This window comes from Gopherus flavomarginatus, chromosome 2 (assembly GCF_025201925.1).
Source record: "Gopherus flavomarginatus isolate rGopFla2 chromosome 2, rGopFla2.mat.asm, whole genome shotgun sequence".
NCBI lineage: Eukaryota > Metazoa > Chordata > Testudines > Testudinidae > Gopherus > Gopherus flavomarginatus.
The window spans coordinates 22972511-22995795 of NC_066618.1; the positions used below are offsets into that span (position 1 = coordinate 22972511).

Here is a 23285-nt window from a genome sequence, read left to right on the forward strand (position 1 = left end):
GCCCTGGAGCACCCACAGAGTCAGTGCCTATGGGTCCAATCATTTTTTGGGCTCTTCCTTTTTAGAGATTTCACAGGCTTTAAGAAGAAGTTCCACTTCATCATCTGATCTTTAAGTTACAGATATGTTTGACATTGATTCTAGGACATCACTATTTTCAACTTTTGACTGAAGCATTTCCATTTTTGTCCACATTTTGGTCAAATGAAACTTTGCCTTGACTTTCTCCTCTTCTGACTGTAGGAGTTGATATCTAGCATCAAGGTTTATACATGAGAAAAAGATATCATTTTGGGACAGATTTTGTTTTCATTTTTTCATTGAAGCCAGTAAGGATTCAGTAAAAGAAGAGACTTTCTGTGTTTCCAGTTGGCATTATAACCAAGAAGCACCATAAAAGTCATCCATACTCAGTTCATATTGAAGAATTTTTGTTGTCACTTTAACAGGTTTCAGTGCAATTGTGATGCCTTCAATGGCACTCTGTTCTGCTTCTATTAGGTGAAGCTCATGATCTGAGGTGGTCATGCCCTGGCAGAAATCCATGAGCTCCAAGAGGCACTCAAGCATGTCATATATTGAGTGCCATCTGGTAGGACAATCTAAGATTGGGGTTTTCATTTTAATTTTCTAATGGGTACCAATATTGTTTGGTTTCTTAATTTTTACAGACATAGTGAACTTTATGAATTATATCAGAGATTGTACTTTCCATCAATGAGTCTTTAACTACAAGCTGCAGTGGATGGGCAGAACAGTGAACTCCCTTCAATATTACACCCTTGGCCTCAGCACATAAACTAAGTCTAGCTTCTTCAACCAAATCACTCTAATCTTGGTCTACATCTTCTTGAGCATCTTCCCTGAAGAATAAATTCTTTGCTTCCCCTTCATTCTGAATTTGTTGGTCTACTTCTTCAGTTTCCTGATCCTCAATCATTAACTTCACTGTTTCCACCATCTTTGCAGCATTATCTGTTGTATACTAAATATATGCCTTGGAATGATTCCATACATATCAATAACTAAGAATAATTTATTTTAAATATTCAGAGGTGTGTCTTTCCTTGATCTCTTTCAGTGCTAGAATCTGAAGAGCAATTTTTCCTGCAACAATATACTGAATGTTAATTCTTAAAAGGGATCGGTCAAATCATGTGATGCAATCTACTTTAAAAGAAATTAGTCTTTCCCTGATTTTTTTGATCTTCTCCTGAATGGTACCTACTACAGTAGCAACTTTGTCTAGTACATTTTCATCAGTCAATGTAAGTTTCCTTTGCAGGCCTCCCAGAATGGAATTTTTATGAAATCCTGAATCCTCCATTGTCTTAAATGGTCTTCCATTTACAGTGACTAATCCTAGGCAAATTTCCAGTCAGGTAGCTTCATCAATTGTTCATGTAATAGCCTTAGTTGTGAACATGGAGTCCAAAGTAGCTTATGTTGTACTAGACTTTTTGGAAGTGGGTTCATCAGTATTGTGTATGTTGTTGTTATTTATTATTTTTATTCTGCAATTCTTTTTTCCCCCTAAAGGAAGTGCATCTTACTCCTCATGCTGGTGCCTTTCCAGGTTGCAGGCATGGTTCCCTGACATGATTAAATGACACTCTGGTTCCTCAATTTGACAAACAGATTTTTTTTTTTTTTACACTGTGATATTTGAAGAACTTTATGGGATTTTGTTGGTTTCTCCCCATAATTAATTCTCAATTGCTGTAATAAATAATAGAAATATTATTTTTATAAATAAACAATGCAATAGTACAGCTCAGATGCATACTTCCAGAATCTAAACACATATGGCTGTGTTTTAGCAAAGTAGAGGTATGAAGTCTGAAAAGCAGTTCAGAGAGGGGTGATCTGGAGTCAAGAATCCTGTTACCTTCAACTCATTAATTAGTATCAATTGGCAATCAATACAATTTTTATTAACCCTTAAAAAGGATCCGGCAACAGTCCGAGAAGTTAACAACACTTCCAGCCCAAGGAAAAAGGAAATGGTTCCCCAACACTTCTCCCCCTTAGACAGGCCTCCACCTGCCCACCCTCAACTCCCAAGGCAGCTCCTCTCTTCAACTGCCTAGCTTGAGGCAGGGCCAAAAACTCACTTCTCTACTGCAGCAAGCCTCAGGACCCATTACCAATCCCCCACCTTCTAGGGGCACAGGCACCCACTCAGGACCCACTCCCTACCCACCACCACACCCCCAGAGCAGTTCTTTTTCTTTACCAACCCCATCTGGCTAGAGTTGCCAACTGTCTAATTGCACAAACCCAAACACCATTGCCCTGCCTTGCCCCTTCCCAAGGCCACGTTTCTGCCCTGTCCCTTCTCTAAAGCCCCACCCCCGCTCACTCCATCCTCCCTCCCTCTCCCCCACCCACACACACTTTTACATGCTAGGGAAGGGGTTTGTGGTGCAGGAGGGAGTGCAGGCGCTGGGCTGGGGCTAAGGGGTTCGGCGTGTGGGACGGGGCTCCGGCCAATGGGAGCTGTGGAGTTGCTGTTCGAGGTGGCTCGCTCCCAGAAGCCATGCAGAGTCAGAGCAGGTAGGGAGCCTGCCTGCTCCACTGTGCTGCCCACTGGACTTTTAGGGATGTAAAATCTCCCAGGTTGGCTTCAGTAGTCACCAGGAGATCGAAGCCCATTCTGGGAGACTCCTGGCCAATCTGGGAGGGTTGGCAACCCTACATTTGGCTACGGCAGGCTCCAATTAGAACCAAGTTCCAGGCAGGCCAGTCTGCAGCAGAGTATTTCCTCCCCAAAACTGGTGGTGCTGCTGGCCCAGCCCTGCTGCCTCAGTAAGCACTGAGCAGCAGTAGTAGCCTGGACCCCAGCCTAGTGAGAGAGACAGAGAATGGAAGAGGGAGAGAGATAGGAGGTGGTTTGTGCTAGTCCACAACACTTTAAATAACTGACTGGTCCCTGGGATGGAAAAGGTTGAGAACCACTATTCTCGAGCCCATCTCCCCACTGGGGAAAACATAAACAAAACAAACTCAGACTCCCTACCCATGTACTGTATATTATTCCAATTTTTGTGCAAGAGGGAATTATCACTTTTAGGTAAGATGTTTGGGACATCATATTCTCTGTGTGGGCTTGTCTATGCAGGGAAATTTACTGGCATAATTATACCAATATAACTTCCCATGTGGATACTCATCTCAGGCCAGGTCTACATTACAAACTTACATGGGTATAACAATGTTGCTATGGGTTATGACAAATCCACACCCCTGAGCAATGCAGTTGTACCAACCTAATCCCTGGTGAAGACAGCGCTATGTTGACGGGTATGTCTACACTACCTGGTGGATCAGCGGGTAGGCATCGGTTTATCGGGGATCGACATATCGTGTCTAGATGCAATATATCGATCCCTGAATGTGCTCCCATCGACTCCAGAACTCCACCAGGGCGAGCATCAGTAGCAGAGTCGACGGGGAGAGCCGCGGCCGTCGATCTCGCGCCGTGAGGACGGGAGGTAAGTCGAAATAAGATACTTCAACTTCAGCTACGCTATTCACGTAGCTGAAGTTGTGTACCTTACATCGACCCCGCCCTCTATTGTAGACCAGGCCAACAGGAGGGCCTCTCCTGTCAACATAGCTACCGCCTCTTGTGGAGGTGGATTAACTACGCCTATGGGAGAAACTCTTTCATTGGCATTGTAGTTTTTCAGCTGCAGTGATTTAAGTGTAGACCTGATCTCAGAATAACAGATACTTTATCTGGTTTAATTTATGCTGCTTCCAACGCGTCGACATGTCTCCAATACAGTCTTTGGTGTTGGTAGCACTATTTCTCTGACACTGTCACAAAACTCCACTCCTGCAGCATTAACTTTGACCTTTGCTCTGTTCTGTTACACGCACCATATCTGCAGATTGTATTTCAAGTACGGATAAAGGCAGTACTGTTTGTCTAAACTGGTGCCATTAGAGGAACATCAGAAGACAGCAAAGAGCACATTGCTACTGAATGCAAGAAGCTTAGATATTTTATATTCTTGTTCTTTGAACTAAGTACAGGAAAAAAGCAGAGAGGGGGAAAGAAAGCCATAAAGTCTTAGGGAGTCAAACCTTTTCTTCCTAGGAGAATATGGGCTATGCTTCTATACCCTCAAATTCAGAGTTATAGCTCTTAGTATTTCATTGCCTGTATGGAAAATGTTCTCAAATATCTTCTAGTGTTTATCATTTTATAGTAAATAATAACATTAAATTATTTGCTCCCACTAGGCAGGTGAAAATTAGCACAGTTTATTTTTAATTATGACTAAAATGTAAAGGTTACACAGATTTTCCAGTTCTTCTAGATTTTAGTTCTAGTATAAGTGGAAGCTTCAGACATGTATGCTGACTTATCAGTGAGCCTTTCCTGATTAATTATCATTAGTCCTAGCTTTAGGTTTGGAAGAGGCCTATGCTAAACTCCCTGAAGATGTCTCCTCACACCCTCAGTATCTCTCACATACTGCTTTTTGCCTGTTTAAGGCTGCCATTGATTGGTACAGTGTACTGCTTTGTTACCTGTGGCTTTTTTTATAACTGAAGTATACTTGAGAGCTGTAACAGGTTAAGTATATATGCTTATTCTAAGCACAAAAAATTACAGTGGTCTACAATTTTTGAGAAGTCGTCTGCTTCAGAGATAAAATGTGATATTTATTATGTATTTTGATATGCTGAATTCAAATATGACAATTAAAACAACTGATTGGCTACTATTTCTAAGATATTTAAGTTTTTACATTTTATGTCTATGTATATTGTGTAGATAGTAGAGTTTTAATCATAAATTGTAAACCTAGGTCTTTCCATGTGTTTATGGTTGCTTTACATGATATTTCACCTGTCCTGTTTATGTAACACTTTAAAAATCAGCAAAAGGGTTATATAAATAAAATGTATTATGAAACAAAAGGCAAAAAACTATTATGTACACAGTTTAGTCCTATTCAGCGTCTACTCGGCGCTTCTTGGCTTGTCTCTTGTATTCATTAAATGGAGCATCTCTTATCACTGTCCAGCAATAGTCTGCAAGCATTGATGGGCTCCATTTGCCCTGATAGCCTGCCAGGAGATTCCACTGCTGTAGTCTGGAGTCCAACAGCTCTGCCTTACTCTTCGGTAGTTCCAAATCCCTGACAAGCTCATTCAGTTCACCTTGTGTTAGGAGGTGTGGTTCAGAGGAGGAGGATGGGAGAAAATGTGGGTCCTGTGACACTGATGGTTCAGGACCAGAAGTTTCATCCTCTTCCTCATCTGACTCAAGTGAGAATGATTCTGGTGCATCAGGAACCGGCAGTCCTTCTCCGTGGGGTACTGGGCGTATAGCTGATGGAATGTTTGGATAATGCACAGTCCACTTTTTCTTCTTTGACACACCTTTCCCAACTGGAGGCACCATGCAGAAGTAACAATTGCTGGTATGATCTGTTGGCTCTCTCCAAATCATTGGCACCGCAAAAGGCATAGATTTCCTTTTCCTGTTCAACCACTGGGGAAGATTTGTTGCACAAGTGTTGCAGCATATGTGTGGGGCCCACCTCTTGTCCTGATCTCCAATTTTGCAGCCAAAATAAAGGTGGTAGGCTTTCTTAACCAGAGTGGTTATACTGCGCTTTTGTGATGCAAAAATCACTTCACCACAAACATAGCAGAAGTTATCTGCACTGTTCACACAAGTACGAGGCATCTTTGCTCACTTTGGCTAAACAGAAATGTGTCCCTTTGCAAAATCAAACACTGACAAATAAGAGAGCACGACACTGTATGATTTCTAGAGCTGATATAGGGCAATTTGTTCAGCAGAGTGATGTAAACTTCGTTATGATTGCATCATCCATGACTTCTAGGAATAACATGATGCAATTCATATAATGTATGACGCAATACCAGCTTCAGATTGCATCATTCATTGTTTTGCCTCAAAAGCAAGTACTGTCCAAACCCAGTCAGAGATTTATTCATAGATCCAGTCAAAGATGTATTTTAGTCATTTCTGGTTTAAATTGAGATCCCTTCCCTTTATAACTCACTTATCCTCCGCCATTCCCAAGTCAAGGGTCGTATATACTGACCCAATAGCATATCTTGAAAACTAGAGCCAATCAACAATTTTAAGCATCATTTTCGTTCTCAGTGACCCAGAATTAGTAAAGTTGGACTACATTTATTTCAGAAGCATTTTAGCTGTAGAGCAGTGTTATCTGATCATGAAACTGACACACTTAAAGTTAATATATTCTGTTTAAAGTTTCGGTACTGGTGCTACCTACATACTTGCTATTTTAAAGTTGAATGTATTTGATACATTGTTGAACTGTTTAAAATAGAATATGATGGAAGAAGGACAGAAGGCACTGAATGTCATTTTAATTAGGCCACAACTTTATTCTTACATATCTGAGTGTTCCTTTCAGATAAAATTGTACAGTGCAAGTAATTCCATAATCCTTTCCATATACTTGGGGGGGGGCTATCATCAGCCCTCCCCTACATCCTGGTCCCAGACAACCCACCCTTTCCCGCTCAGATGAGAGTTAAGGGGAGCTATAAAGGAGAGAAGTTGCCTTCCCCCATCATACCAGTCATAGCTCCAAGCCCTTTCTCTGCTTCTTTAAAGAATGCCTCCTTTAAACCTTTTACCAGTCCATTTTATCTGAGCCATATATTATGCTGTCTGGAGTGGCTCCCACCTCTGAGTGCCTAGGCCTCAGGGCAGACTGTTGGAAAACAAGGCAGACGCCCTAAACCTAGTGTCTATATTCTATAATTAGATTTCACCAAACCAGTAACAAATGTGAACTCCTGGCTCACTATACCTGTCTTACCATGGAGTCACAGGGTATGGCTACATTTGGAATTTCAAAGCGCTGCCCCAGCAGCGCTGCGGGAGCGCTGCCGTGGCAGCGCTTTGAAGTGTGAGTGTAGTCAGAGCGGCAGCGCTGGGAGACAGCTCTCCCAGCGCTGCACATACTCCACATCCCTTACGGGTGTAGCGTGCAGCGCTGGGAGCCGTGCTCCCAGCGCTGCTGCCCTGATTACACTGACGCTTTACAGCACTGTATCTTGCAGCGCTCAGGGGGGTGTTTTTTCACACCCCAGTTGCAGCGCTGTAAAGTGTGAGTGTAGCCAAGGCCACAGACAGTCCCCTCAGACTCTCCAGTCTATCATACCACCCAGACAAATTGGACTTTGTGATAAAAGGTCTCTTATACCTAAAATCACATCACATCAGGTTGCTCCCATTCCCAAGAGACTAGCCACTTACCCCAGATCAATTGGTACTCTAGATTTTACACCAAAGACAACAGCCAATTCTATAATAAACTAACTATCGGTTTGTTAGCTAAGAAAAGGAAATGAAAGTTATTGAAAGGTTAAAGCAGATAAAATATATATACAGGTGAGTCACAGTCTATAATTCTCAATGGTTGCTGGGAACAAAGGATAGAAATAAATGGTAAATTTTCAGAATGGAGAGGGGTAGCTAGTGGAGTTCCCCAAGGGTCAATCCTAGGACCAATCCTATTCAACTTATTCCTAAATGATCTGGAGAAAAGGGTAAACAATGAGGTGGCAAAGTTTGCAGATAATACTAAACTGCTCAAGATAGTTAAGACCAAAGCAGACAGTAAAGAACTTCAAAAAGATCTCATAAAACTAAGTGATTGGGCAACAAAATGACAAATGAAATTTAATGTGGATAAATGTAAAGTAATGCACATTGGAACAAATAACCCCAACCATACATACAATATAACAAGGGCTAATTTAGCTACAAGTCATCAGGAAAGAGATCTTGGCGTCATCGTGGATAGTTCTCTGAAGATGTCCATGCAGTGTGCAGAGACGGTCAAAAAAGCAAACAGGATGTTAGGAATCATTAAAAAAGGGATAGAGAATAAGACTGAGAATATGTTATTGCCCTTATATAAATCCATGGTATGCCCACATATCGAATACTGGGTACAGATGTAGTCTCCTCACCTCAAAAAAGATATACTGGCATTAGAAAAGCTTCAGAAAAGGGCAACTAAAATGATTAAGGGTTTGGAGAGAGTCCCATATGAGGAAAGATTAAAGAGGCTAGGACTCTTCAGCTTGGAAAAGAGGAGACTAAGGGGGGATATGATAGAGGTAAATAAAATCATGAGTGATATGGAGAAAGTGGATAAGGAAAAGTTATTTACTTATTCCCATAATACAAGAACTTGGGGTCACCAAATGAAATTAATAGGCAGCAGATTTAAAAACAAATAGAAGGAAGTTCTTCTTCATGCAGCGCACAGTCATCTTGTGGAACTCCTTAGCCGAGGAGGTTGTGAAGGCTAGGACTATAACAGTGTTTAAAAGAGAACTGGATAAATTCATGGTGGTTAAGTCCATAAATGGCTATTAGCCAGGATGGGTAAGGAATGGTGTCCCTAGCCTCTGTTTGTCAGAGGATGGAGATGGATGGCAGGAGAGGGCACCTGGCATTGGCCACTGTCAGTAGACAGATACTGGGCTAGATGGACCTTTGGTCTGACCCGGTACGGCCGTTCTTATGTTCTTACTGTTTAGGATATTCAACAAACTGTCACTGCCCTTGACTCAGAAGTTCAGCAAATTAATCCAAGATTGCTTGTAAACAGTTTTTTATTTGCCTGGGTAGATTGCATAAAATATCTGTGGATTCTAATTTTTAACATCTGTTGCAAAAAAGAGCAAGACTGAATTATTCATAAACTTATTTGTAAATAGATCATTTAGCACCAAAAGCAGCAAATACCATCGGAGGACAGAATTTAGCTTTATAGATGTATGAATGTTCCTTATAAAACTCAGTTTTACTGCATTACTTATTCAGTTTTCCATTTGGATTACTGCTGACTGATAAAGACACTCCATATTCCAGACACTGAGTCCAGTTTCTTTAGTACTTTTAACTTATGTTAAAACTAAGGAATGAGACACAGGTTGGGGATGGGAAAGTCAGCCTTAATTATCACAGAGCATTGGAATTCTTTTTTTTTTGTATCAAGTTAGAGGCTACTGGTCATTCTTCTGCAGATTAAACAGTGAGGGCTAGATCCTACTTCACTGAGGACAATGGCAGAACACCCAGTGGCTTTACTGAGAGCAAGATTGTACACAGAACTGAATGTGACAACCCCCTACAAACCATCACACTCTTTTATTGGTCAGTTCTCTAATAATGAACAAATGATGTGTTCACTTTTATTGAGCATTAGCACGAACATTTAATTCTCATCATGAAGTATTCTCAGTTTTACTCATGGTGGGGTTGGAGGAGAAAAGAAAGTTAGTAATATGCCCTGAAGTTTCACACCCAATCCCATGTTCAGCATGCTAGTATCCTGGAAGTGTTCAACATGAGTAAGGCACACTCCTTTCCTTTAGAAAAGGATCACTCACTTCTGCAATTAAGAGGGTTTCACCCATGTGTCTGGTTAGCTGCCACTTTCTCTGATGCTAACTCTGACAGCTGATAAAACAAAATCACTAGCATTTTTATAACATCTGGGCACATGCTATATAAACTGCAACTAGAGATTAAATCAATCTGTCCACAGTAAACTATCCTTCTCTGCCTTAATATTTTTTTTTTACTTACTAGCCTCATGATATAGATTTTCCTTTTATTAAAGAAAAGGATCAGTTATTAGAATTTGAGAAGATCACTGTATAAACAAGATAATAGCTGTTGTGGGTTTGAATAGATTTTAAACTCTCTGCTGGGAGCCTAATTCTTCACTATTTTGCAGAGACTGCATTGCATTATGATGTGTAGCCTTTTACACCTGTGCAAAACAATTTGGAGATGCTATCAAATCAGAATTTGTTCCTACCCACTTTGCACATGTGTAAATGACTATGCTGGGAATCAGGTAGCGGAGGTTAAACGAACAATGGTTAAGCAGAATTTGAAGCATCAGAGAAAGGGATGCAAACAGCAGAACATCCAAGCCAATGTCTTTTTACAAATGTCTTCTTACGAAGCAAGAGTTAGGATGGTTACACATGATCTTTTTGAAGTGCCACTGCTATGTTGTCCACTGTTCCCCCAGCCATAGTTTCCAAGTTTTGGATGGTTTGATGGATGTGTGCTTCCTGGGGCTCAGCAAGAGGTGATGTGAGGTGCCACAGTGGAGTTCACTATGGTGGCACTGGATGACACTGCATCTTAAAGCAGCCCTGGCAAGTCTCTGCAGGCATTCAGTGAACTTCCCCAGGGCTGAGTGCCAGGGCAGTGGGATGCTGTATTGCCAACCTCAAGAGATCAAAAATCATGGGTTGGAGCCGCCCCAAAAACATGATTAGCCCCATGCATTGGGAGGTTTTGAAAACACCAAACCATGTTATTTTTGTCTGTCTGACTTTTTAACTGCTCTTTACTGTTCGTCCAATGTGTCTGATAATTTCAGCTTGGAAAAAATCAACCTTTTAAGGCACACAAAAATGCATGCCTCTTTCTAGCTGCTCAGATGGGAACTCCACTTACCTTCTAGCCACCCCTAAGATAAGCGAACTGCCATCCATTTCCCATGATTGTCTCGATTCTCTCTCCTCCCAGCCTCACTGCTCCCTGAGGCCTGGTCCACACTACAGCGTTAAATCGATTTAAACAGCATTAAATCGATTTAACGCTGTACCCGTCCACACTACAAGGCACTTAAAATTGATTTTAAGGGCTCTTAAAATCGATTTCTGTACTCCTCCCCAATGAGAGGAGTAACCCTAAAATCGATATTACTGTATCGATTTAGGGTTAGTGTGGACGGAAATCGAAGTTAGTGGTCTCATTCTTTTACTGAGCTACCCACAGTGCACCGCTCTGGAAATCGATGGTAGCCTAGGACCATGGACGCACACCACCGAATTAATGTGCCCTAGTGTGGACGCGTAAAATCGATTTTATAAAACCAGTTTTATAAAACTGGTTTTAATAATTTCGATTTTATGCTGTAGTGTAGACGTGGCCTGAGGCATCTCTCCGCATCTGGACCTGGCAGCACAGCCTCCCTTACTCACCCCAGGGCTTCTCCTCTTCTCCAAGCAGAGAAGTCCCAAGACAGTAAGAAGCAGAAAAGTGTCAGGTTCCTTGAACTCAGCAGCAGTTCTTCCCCACCTCCTCACTCCCCTGCCTGGCCCAGGACCCTCTCTCTGTTATAAGGCGTCCGTTCCCCACCACTATTTCCAGGCTGGGGGAGCTGTCATTCTGCTCCATCTCCCACCCCACATCACCAGGAGCAGCCCTACCCATTTTGCCAACCAGGGGAGAAAGCATTTTCAGCACCCACCCAGCAGCCAAGCGCCCCCTGCAACAGAGAAGCACATGGGGTTTGACACCCCCTGGAAGATGGTGCCCAGCCCCTACAACCGGCCCTGCCCACATCACTCCAGTCAGTAACCCCCTCCCCCAGTCTCCTTTCACAGCGTCTCTGCTGCTCACAAGCCCTGACTATCCGGATCTCAGCTTCAGTCTCACTGAAACCAGCGCGAGCTGGCAGCCCATTTTATTAAGGGCAGCCTCACCGCTGCCCGCCGCTAGAGTATAGGAAAATGGCGGCCACCACGCCAGCTTCAGCCCCTGCACAGTAACAGGAGAGGGCGGCCATTTTGAGTAAGGGACAATCCCCCGCGCGGCTCTCCCGGGACACTCCCGACTTCGAGTGGCGGTAATATCGCCCGCGGGCAGTAACGGGCACAACGCTGAACCCGCCAGTCCTCTCAGCCCGCTGCCCCTCGGCGGCCGGTGGAAGGAGCCTGGGGCCCCACAACCGTCCGTGGTATCCTGTCTGCGCCGCCTGCCGCCTTCCTCTGCCCGGGGCTGGGATCGATCGCTCAGCCGATCAGCTGCTTTCCCTTCGCGGCCTGCCTGTTGCTAGGCAGAGCCCGACGCAGTTGCTTTGGTTTCTGCGGCCCCGCCTCTCGGCCGGGGGTCTGGGAGCAGCGGCAGGAAGCTGAAGGGGCCCCGGTGCAGCCCGTTGCCGCTCCGCCATGGAGCCCGAGAAGGTGAGGCGGGGGTGGCTGGCTGCGCCCCGCGGCGTATCCACAGCGCTGCCGGGGCGTTAGCGTTTGAGCACAGCACCGCCCGTGTGCGCAGGAGGTCCGCCGCCGCGTACCTACCTGGCCTATGGAGGGGACCTGCCGAACCCACGGGCGGGGGCGGGGAGACTTCGTGGCAAGAGGCGGGTTCCCCTGCTGCTGTGACCACTGGCCCATTTCCCCGATTACCCTCATGCTTTGCTGTATCCCCGAGCTGTGCTCCGCCCCCCGCCCCCGGCGCATCCCTCCAGCACCCCCGCTGCTGTGCTCCGCCCCCCGCCCCCGGCGCATCCCTCCAGCACCCCCGCTGCTGTACTCTGCCCCCCCACGGCGCATCCCCTCCAGCACCCCCGCTGCTGTGCTCCGTTCCCCCCCCCCCCGGCGCATCCCTCCAGCACCCCCGCTGCTGTGCTCCGTTCCCCCCCCCCCACGGCGCATCCCCTCCAGCACCCCCGCTGCTGTGCTCCGTTCCCCCCCCCCGCCACGGCGCATCCCCTCCAGCACCCCCGCTGCTGTGCTTCGTTCTCCCCCCCCCCACGGCGCATCCCCTCCAGCACCCCCGCTGCTGTGCTCCGTTCCCCCCCCCCCCACGGCGCATCCCCTCCAGCACCCCCGCTGCTGTGCTCCGTTCCCCCCGCCCCACGGCGCATCCCCTCCAGCACCCCCGCTGCTGTGCTCCGTTCCCCCCCCCCCGCCACGGCGCATCCCCTCCAGCACCCCCGCTGCTGTGCTCCGTTCCCCCCCCCCCGCGTATCCCCTCCAGCACCCCCGCTGCTGTGCTCCGTTCCCCCCGCCACGGCGCATCCCCTCCAGCACCCCCGCTGCTGTGCTCCGTTCCCCCCGCCCCACGGCGCATCCCTTCCAGCACCCCCGCTGCTGTGCTCTGCCCCCCCCCCCCCGGTCATCTCCTCTGAATACGTCATACTGCTGTGACTTATGCCGCTTAAGTACCCCCACTGATGTGTCGCATCCCCCAGACCCCCTTCCCCGCTGCTGTAACCCATTCCTCTGTGGCCATTCCCCCCCGAGTACTCCCCATTGCTGTGACCCTGTACCCCCACAGACAATCCCCCCTGCTCTGACCTGTCCTCCCCCAGTACTCCACACTGCTGTGTCCCCTACACTGAAGGGCTAAAATGCTGCAGCAGCAGCAGCTGCCAGGCTGTAAGTAGATAAGCCCTCAGAGTGGCACAGCTAAATACAAGGTGGAACATATTGTTTAGCATAAGTAGTTAACACATATTTCAAGGTACCATTCATGGTGAAGTAGCCCATTAACACTGTTTCTCACATTATGTGAACAGTTGTTGCACACCAAGGGTCACCTATCCCAGTTTAATTATGGGGAAAAATTGATTGTTGGTGCCCTTTTAGTAGAAGGCTAAGACCATATACAGTATAAAATTTATTGGGGAAAGAAATGTTGTTGTTTATTAAAAATGTTGTAACCTTTTTCTGTCTTTGTAGATGTAGTATATTATAGTTAATATTTTCTATTTCACAACTACTATTTACTGTTTATGCTTATGTAGGTGGCTTTTCATTAAGTCTATGCTACTGTAAAATTTGGAATAGTGTTATTTAATAAAGCACCAGAGTGGAAATGCTTCTTGGCATCTGCTATAACAAGCTCCCATTGCTATATCTTATACGGTACTAAAAGTGTCAAGTCATTTTGCCTTAATTTGTACTATCAGACTTTGTGAATCTAGGTCTTTCAGTTAAACTATAGACAGGTTGCTTTAAATAGCATATGTAATGGGTAGGCTTGGCAATCCTATTACTCCTAGGGAAAGTCTGTGGCATTGTGTGTATATAGAATACATACATGTTCCCTGTGGATTTCTTTGCTTCCCTGCAGAAAAATGATTTTCTGATGGGGAAGCTGCAAAAGCAGTCATGCACTCCCTCCCCAGCAGCATGAGCGTGTTGGCGGAGATGCAGTGGTGCAAGCAGAAATCATTTCTTGCTGGTACAGCACACATGGGGGGGGGACACGTGACCTCCCCACGTGACTCCTCCCCACCCAGCCCAGGGCCCCTGCCTTCTGCCAAGTGAAGGGAAATCTATTCTCACTGTGAAAGCTGGTGTTTGGAGTCACATGGGCAAGTTACATGTCCTTAACTCCAGCTATATTCTAGTTAGAATATTCACAGGAAAAGTCCATTAAGTGTAGACTGGCATTTTCCAGGGTCCATTGTGAAGTCAGTGTTCTTAATGGGCCATTCAACTTGACTTGTCCCTTCATGTGCTGGCTAAATACCTTGTAGGTGTAGTAAACATTGCTAATATTGGTAACTCCAGATACCAAGATGATACATACATGCGTAGAAATAGCATAATCATAAGTACAGTATCATCTATTTCACATACATGCCCCACTGGAGTTTTGTTATCTGTTATGTAACAACAGAGATGAAGCCAGTGATGTGACTCTGTGTAGCCTAAAAAGGCAAAGTTAATTTTTAGCTGTTCAGGTATGACTGCACCTTTGAGCCTAGTCAGTGAGGGCATACTGACACACATTAAGGTTAATGCTTAAACACACTGAGGCCAGCTGCAAAATGCAACTGAATTTTTATCTGTTGGATCTTTGTTCAAATCTCACTCCATTTCCACTATAAAAAGGGATATAATGCTTCCATATATAAAGAATAGAGCATACATTTTTTCAAACTCAAATGAGTTTTATTTTTGACAAAGGAAAACAACAAAAAGAGAGTACAAAATCTGTGCATGTCTCCTGGTTTATGGGCACCAAGCAACTCTGGGAACAAAACAGCAATGACCTCTGCAGATGTGAACAATTCTTAGAAATTGAAAGATACAGTACACACAAAACATAAAACCATCACATCTACCACACACAAGAATACAGAAAAGGGAAGGAGCAGAGAGGGAAGGAAAATATGAATGGAGAAAAGGAGAGGAAACGCAAAGAGGAAAGATTTATAGCAGAGTCTTCCTTGATCTTTGAGTTCTCTCTTTCAGACACGTACAGTGCATTGTTCCTAGACAAAAACAACGGCACCTTAGAGACTAACAAATGGGGAGTCAGTTGGTAAGGCAACTTCCATCTTTTCATGTGCTGTAATATATATCTGCTTACTGTATTTTTCACTCCATGCATCTGTTGAAGTGGGTTTTAGCACATGAAAGCTTATGCCCAAATAAATTTGTTAGTCTCTAAGGTGCCACAAGGACTCCTCACTGTTTTTGCTGATACAGACTAACATGGCTACCACTCTGAAACCTGTTCCTAGACAGTGGCTTATATACAATAATAATTCCCCCAGTGTTTCAATCCTATATTCACTACTGATTAGCTGAGTTTTCTTGTTACATAATTAGATTGAACTCCCTTGTATATTATTCTAGACAGAGACCTACATCCTTTCTCTGTTTTTTCGTTTGGTATTAGGTTCATCTTTTAATGCTAGGTTCGTCATCAGACATTTTTCCAGAACATGAAGGTCACATCTGGAAACAATAGCAGCAGTTCTGTGCCCATACAGATTTCAGTCAGCTTCTTCATAGCATTGTTTGTGGATGGAGGACACTAACGACCAACTCCTGTGCCTTTGACTTGATCCTGACCAACATAAAACAGCAATACATATGCTAACAAACTTAAACAAAGGCTTTGTTTAAGTTTGTTAGCATATGTATTGTGCTGTTAAGAATAAGTGCCCTACCCATGTTCTGCTCCTTTCCCCACTGTGGCAGCAGGGAAAGGAGCAGAGTGCAGCCCCACCCCTCCAGCTGTGTCCTTTGGTGGGGCTACACAGCTCCGTGTGGGTGGGGGGAGGAGTGGAGCTGCTGGCCTGGGGCCGTCTGGTGGCCCCATGTCTTTGCAGTACCCTGTACCGGCTAGAAATCTCTTGCAAATAGAGGGTACCGGCAGGTACTGCCATACATGCACTCCTGTACAGAGGTAAATCACTGCAGGGGGAAGGGTGTGGGGTTGGGGATGCCCCAGCCGGTGGCTTCTACCCTGCACCAGGCTCAGTTGCTAGTCCTGGCTGGGCTGCAGGCAGGGGAGCATGGGACCTGCTTGTCCTGTGCAAGGAGCTGCCGGGGCTGGGTCAGGCCCACCCCCAGAGACCTCCCCCAGCTGCAGGAGGTTCCACACCCTCCCCTCCCCCCTTTCCGTCCCCATAGCTCCTCAGCCATTGGGGGAGGGGTCACTGTACAAGTAGCTGCTCCCCCATCCACCCAATCCCTGTGCATCTGGACCGCCCCATACCCAGTCACCCCCCTGCTGACTCTTAACTCCCTGCACCCAGAAACTGCACCAAGCCCCCACGTCTGAGCCCCACCCTGCCAAGCCTCACCCCTGCATTCAGAGGCCCCCCACACCCAGACCCCCTGCTGAGCCCCCCACACCCAGATCCCCCTCCAACAAGCTCCTCCGTGCACCCAGGCTGACACCCCACTAAGCCCCAACCAGCTGCACCCAGACCCCCACCCCACTAAACCCCAAACCCCCCAGCGCCCGGACCCCTCTGCTGAAAAAGTTTTTGTTTTGTTTCTTTTTTGGTATTGTGATGTTCTGCTCAAGACACTCAGAACTGTCTGTGTGTCATGCCTGATATGAGTTATAGTATAGTGAGCCCTCTGCCAGGTGGCATTAAGGGACTCCTAGGGTCACAGGTATATCTATGCTGGAAGTGTAATTTCCAGCTCAAAGAGACATACCTGTCGAGCTAGTGTGCTAATAATAGGAGTTTATCTGCGGTGGCACAAGCAGCGAGATAGGCTAGCCACTGAAGTACAGTCCCATCAGAGAACCTAGGTAGGTACTCGGGCAGCTAGTCTGTCCTGCTGCTTACGCTGCCATGCCATGGCTTCATGTCTATTTTTAACATACTTGGTCATAGCTAACATGGGTATGTTTACTTGAGCTGGAAATTATACCATCCAGCTCCAGTGGAGACATAGCCTTTGTTCGATCTCTCTCTCTCTCTCACCTGAAAGTTATAGTTTTTTCTTTGAAATTTTTCTGCCTTTTTTAACTTTAGAAATATCAGGAATTTCAATTCTTATTGTCCCTGTTTTTGCTAGCAGCCTCCTTGGAGGATCCAAAGAAGTACATTGGGATCTTTCTCAACATATTATTTAAGGGCTCGATGTTGTTGAATTATAACAAAATGAACTTTTAGTTAAAATTAGTTGATAGAATTAAAGAAAACAAAAATCCAAGTCTTAAAAATCTCTTCTCCTCTCAGTTAACCAGGTTTAACTTCCTTGGTACATGTGATCTCATCCTCTAGAAAAAATATAGGCTAGGCAAGACCTGAATTTCTAATGTAAAAAAAAGAAGCAGAAAAACACTTTTAAAAATAATAATTCTTTCCAGGCTTGTTTGTACATAATATTTTTTCCTGTGCTGAACCAGACTTGTCGTGACCATGTCCCTGTAAATGAAAAGGGCATCCTTTTTAAGTTGAAAAAATGCTTAATAAGATAAACGTCCTTATATTCTGCAGTGCTATGTAGTAAGTGATGCCAAAGACTGAGATTTAGTTTGTATGCAGATTTCCAATTAAGGAAAATAACTTTGAGAGCTATGATAAAAGGAATGTTAGTATTTTAGGCCTGGTCTACACTACGTGTTTATACCGATTTTAGCAGAGTTAAACCGATTTAACACTGCACCCGTCCACACAACGAGGCCCTTTATATCGATATAAAGGGCTCTGTAAACCGGTTTCTGTACTCCTCCCCGACGAGAGGAGTAGCGCTGAAATCGGTATTACCATATCGGATTAGGGTTAGTGTGGCCACAAATCGACGGTATTGGCCTCCGAGTGGTATCCCACAGTGCACCACTGTGACTGCTCTGGACAGCAATCTGAACTCGGATGCACTGGCCACGTAGACAGGAAAAGCCCTGCGAACTTTTGAATTTCATTTCCTGTTTGCCCAGCGTGGAGAGCTCACCAGCACAGGTGATCACGCAGAGCTCATCAGCACAGGTAACAATGCAGTCTCCTGAGAATCGAAAAAGAGCTCCAGCTTGGACCGCATGGGGGGTACTGGATCTGATCGCTATATAGGGAGAGGATTCTGTGCTAACAGAACTCCGTTCCAAAAGACGAAATGAAAAAACATTTGAAAAAATTTCCAAGGCTATGATGGAGAAAGGCCACACCAGGGACTCCGTGCAGAGTGAAAGTTAAGGAGCTCAGACAAGCCTACCAGAAAACCAAAAAAGCAAACGGAAGGTCCGGGGCAGGGCCGAAAACATGCCGCTTCTACGCTGAGCTGCATTCAGTTATAGGGAGGTCCAGCACCACTACCCCACCCCTGTCCGTGGATACCGAGGTGGGGGTGGTAATCTCAGCCATGGCTGAGGATTCTGCGGACGGGGAAGATGAAGAGAAGGAAGAGGAGGACGAGCTGGCAGAGAGCACACAGCACTCTGTTCTCCCCAACAGCCAGGAGCTTTTTCTCACCCAGACGGAATTACCCTCCCAGCCCTCCCAAGCCACTAGCCCAGACAATGAAGCCATGGAAGCGACCTCTGGTGAGTGTACCTTTGTAAATATAAAACATGGTTTAAAAGCAAGAGTTTTTTAATGATTGATTTGCCCTGAGGACTTGGGATGCATTCGTGGCCAGTACAGTTATTGGAAAAGTTTGTTAACATGTCTGGGGATGGAGCGGAAATCCTCCAGGGACATCGCCATGAAGCTCTCCTGGAGGTACTCCAAAAGCCTTTGCAGAAGGTTTCTGGGCAAGGCAGCCTTATTCCGTCCACCATGGTAGGGCACTTGACCACACCATGCATGTAGCAAGTAATCTGGTATCATTGCATGATGAAGCCTAGCTGCGTATGGTCCCGGTAATTGCTGGCAGTCAAGCAACATCCGTTCTTTATCTCGCTGTGTAATCCTCAGGAGAGTGATATCGTTCATGATAACCTGGTTGAAATTCAGGAATTTAATTAAGGGGACAGAGATGGCCTACTGGGCTGTTTGCCTGTTGTGTAAAAGAAATCCTTCCTTGCAGGTAGCCAAGCCGGGTGGGGGTGGGGGGATGGCGCTGAGCTCTTTTGCGTTTGGCTAGCAGGGGTCTTCCATGATACCAGCCACGCGGTGGGGGGAGGGGTAAAGCGATCATCCCAGAGAATTGGATGGGGGGTGGTTTCTACTGCTGCATGTTAACAGGAAAGAAGCAGCACTGAACAGGATTTGCTTGGTATTTGGGAAAGGAGGGCACTGTGTTTATGAAGGCTGCAGAAGCCGAAAGACAATGGCTTACCATGGCCTCCTGCAAGCTGAATTCTGCTGCCTGGACCTGCGTCTGTGAGATCTCTAACTCCAGAGCCACAGGCACTCAATATTAAGATGCAAAATGCGATCTTGTAGTGAAATCACGTGTGCTATGTAAGGTGAATAGTATTGTTCACTGTGAAAGAGTATAACCATTGTTCTGTAAAATGTATCTTTTTAAACACTTCTCTCCCTTTTTTACCTCCCTCATGCAACTGCAAATTTTTCAAGCCTCCCTACTCCATCCTGAAGGCTATCTCAGATAAGGCGGAGGAAAAAAAAGACCCTAGACGAAATGTTCTCGGAAATCATGAAAGTAACCCACAATGAAAGAGCTCATCTGAATGAGTGGAAGGACATGGTATGAAATTACAGGAAAGATGCCAGTGAACGTGAGGACAGGAGGGACCAACGTGAGGAAAGGAGGGACAAACGTGAGGAGAGGAGAGACGCTCGAGATGAGAGGTGGCGGCAGGAAGATCAGAGGTGTAGGCAGGAAGATCAGCGGTGGTGGGATGCAATGCTGGGGCTGCTGCGTGATCAAACTGACATCCTCCAACGTCTGGTGGAACTTCAGGAAGAGCAGCAGGGTCACAGAGTGCCGCTGCAGCCCCTGTGTAACCACCCTCACCACGTTCCATATCTTCCTCACACAGAAGTGTAAGAACGCATGGGGGAAGGCTTCGTGCACCCGCCCACTCCACCCCCGTGGACAGCCCAACCAAAAGGCTGTCATTACTTTGAAATATTTTTAGTAGCCTTTTCCTTCCCTCCTATCCTCCTCCCAAACCACACCCGGGATACCTTGTCAGTTCTCTCCCTCTTTTTATAATGACTTTTTAATAAAGAATACATGATTTTTAAATGATAGTGACTTTATGTCCTTAAGCAAGCTGTAATCGAAGGGGGAGGGTGGGTGGCTTACAGGAAAGGAGTCAATCAAGAGGGGCAGTTCATCAGGGGGAAACAAACACAACACTCATGCCGTACCCTGGCCTGTGATGAAACTAGTTTTCAAAGCTTCTCTGATGCGCCCCGCTTCATGGTGTGCTCTTCTAATCGCCCTGCTGTCTGGCTGTGTGTAATCAGCAGCCAGCTGATTTGCCTCAACCTCTCACCCCGCCATAAAGGTCTCCTCCTTACTCTCACAGAGATTGTGGAGCACACAGCAAGCAGCAATAACAATGGGGACATTGGTTTGGCTGAGGTCTGAGCGAGTCAGTAATGTGCGCCAGTGCGCCTTTAAATGGCCAAATGCACATTCTACCACCATTCTGCACTTGCTCAGCCTGTAGTTGAACAGCTCCTGACTACTGTCCAGGCTGCTTGTGTATGGCTTCATGAGCCATGGTATCAAGGGGTAGGATAGGTCCCCCAGGATAACTGCAGGCATTTCAACATCCCCAACTGTTATTTTCTGGTCTGGGAAGTAATTCCCTTGCTGCAGCCATTTAAACAGAGTAGTATCAGAGGGGTAGCCGTGTTAGTCTGGATCTGTAAAAGCAGCAAAGAATCCTGTGGCACCTTATAGACTAACAGACATTTTGGAGCATGAGCTCTCATGGGTGAATACCCACTTCGTCAGATGCATGTGATGTGCAGATGTATTCACCCACAAAAGCTCATGCTCCAAAACGTCTGTTAGTCTATAAGGTGCCACAGGATTCTTTGCTGCTTAAACAGAGTAGTGTTCCTGAAGATGCGAACGTCATGAACCCTTCCTGGCCATCCCACGTGGATGCTGGTGAAACGTCCCTTGTGATCCACTAGTGCTTGCAGCACCATTGAAAAGTACCCCTTGCGGTTTACGTACTGGGTGCCCTGGTGCTCCGGTGCCAAGATAGGAATATGGGTTCCATCTATCGCCCCACCACAGTTAGGGAATCCCATTGCAGCAAAGCCATCCACTATGACCTGCACGTTTCCCAGAGTCACAACTTTTCGTAGCAGCAGCTTAATGATTGCTTTGGCTACTTGCATCACAGCAGCCCCCACAGTAGATTTTCCCACTCCAAATTGATTCCCAACTGACCGGTAGTTGTCAGGCATTGCAAGCTTCCAGAGGGCTATTGCCACTCGCTTCTCAACTGTGAGGTCTGCTCTCATCTTGGTATTATGGCATTTCAGGGCAGGGGAAAGCAAGTCACAAAGTTGCATGAAAGTGCCCTTACGCATGCAAAAGTTTCGCAGCCACTGCGAATTGTCCCAAACCTGCAAAACTATGCGGTCCCACCAGTCTGTGCTTGTTTCCTGGGCCCAAAATCGGCTCTCAATGGCTAGAACCTGCCCCATTACCAGCAGGATCTCCAAAGCGCAGGGGCCCGCGGTTTGAGAGAATTCTGTGTCCATGTCCTCATCACTCTCGTCGCCGCTCTGCCGTAGCCGCCTCCTCCTCGCCTGGCTTTGCAGGTCCTGGTTCAGCATAGACTGCATGAGAATGCGCAAGACATTTATAATGTCCATGATTGCGGTCTTGATCTGAGCAGGGTCCATGCTTGCTGTGCTATGGCTTTTGCACAGTCCACCCAGGAAAAAAAGGCGCGAAATGGTTGTCTGCTGCTTTCACGGAGGGAGGGGTGAGGCTGTATCCAGAACCACCCGCGACAATGTTTTTTTCCCCATCAGGCACTGGGATCTCAACCCAGAATTCCAAGGGGCGGAGGAGACTGCGGGAACTATGGGATAGCTACGGAATAGCTACCCACAGTGCAACGCTCCGGAAATCGATGCTAGCCTTGGTACATGGATGCACACGGCCGAATTAATGTGCTTAGTGTGGCCACGTGCACTCGACTTTATACAATCTGTTTTACAAAACCGGTTTATGTAAAATCGGAATAATCCCGTAGTGTAAACATACCCTTACTGAGAGAGAAGACTGGTGGAAGCCTGAATTTATACTGCGATTGTCTTTATACTCCTTTTTCACTTCAGTGCCAAATGCCAGTATATCATATAACAGTCAATTTACATACATAACCTGAATTCCCATTATATCTTATAAAGTGGTAGTATGGGTAGGAGAATATTGTCAGCACTTTATGGAACATAATTACTCAACAAGAAGATTTCTTAGCCAGTTTAATTGGCGTATGCAGTAACTTATCTTTAATTTTGTTGTATTCCAGTGCTCAGAAATAAAACAAAAAGGACCCATTGCTGTGTGCAAAATCAACTTTTCCTTCTGGTGGTGGAAAGCTGAAATAGACAAGCTATTTTGAAATACCTAGGCACACTTAAGAAAGTTAATGATGATGTAATTAAAATGTAATGGTACATACATATTTATAAAAGGCTTAATTCCTCAGTTAAAAAATGTCCAGTGATAATATGCAAAGTTGCTGTTCTGCACCTGAACTCAATTATTCCATCTTTAGCATGTCTTTGTCATTCCTTTTCTAGAGAAGAACCAAAGAAGATACTTGGAAAGCAGATGAACTTAAGAAACATCTTAGGGTAAACATCTTTTGTAAATGTATAGAATCAATTTAGCCATTTTCTGGACTACTTTCTTTAGTAAAATGAATGTGACTAATGTTATATTTTAGGATGCAAAGATATCCCAGTCCTCCCAGCTCAGATTTAATTGGATTTGTGGGAGAATTTCAACATCATGTTTAAGAAAAGCAATCTTCTTATACTCAGGAAACAGTTAATGCATATTTTATTTAGTTATACAGAAACCGTAGTGGAGGTCACATGTACAGTACATGGGCCAGATCATTGATGATAACTGCTTTTCTGTTCAGAACCTGAATCTTTATTTTTCATGAATATGCAGTGTTAAAACTAATTAGTTCTATTACACCGATGGAAGTGAATGATAGTCCTGCAGTGGGGATGGGTTAGTGGTCTGTGTACTAGATTTGAAAGGTTTTGATGTCAGCGGCAGCGACTGAGCCCTTTATCCCTATTAAGTAGATATACTAAGTGTTA

At 45.5% G+C, this 23285-nt stretch overlaps 1 protein-coding gene across 3 annotated transcripts in view; it reads left to right on the plus strand.

Moving 5' to 3' along the window:
* Nucleotides 1–11759: 11759 nt before the first annotated feature.
* DYNC2I1 (dynein 2 intermediate chain 1) overlaps nucleotides 11760–23285 on the plus strand; it is a 56683-nt gene continuing 45157 nt past the window's right edge. The window contains exons 1-2 of one of the 3 annotated variants that reach the window (XM_050942226.1): nucleotides 11760–12039; nucleotides 22752–22805. In XM_050942226.1, coding sequence (XP_050798183.1) covers nucleotides 12025–12039; nucleotides 22752–22805 — 69 coding nt within the window. In that variant the 5' untranslated portion in view covers nucleotides 11760–12024. The remainder of the gene's footprint in view (nucleotides 12040–22751; nucleotides 22806–23285) is intronic. The other 2 variants (XM_050942224.1, XM_050942225.1) reach the window with 2 other exon arrangements.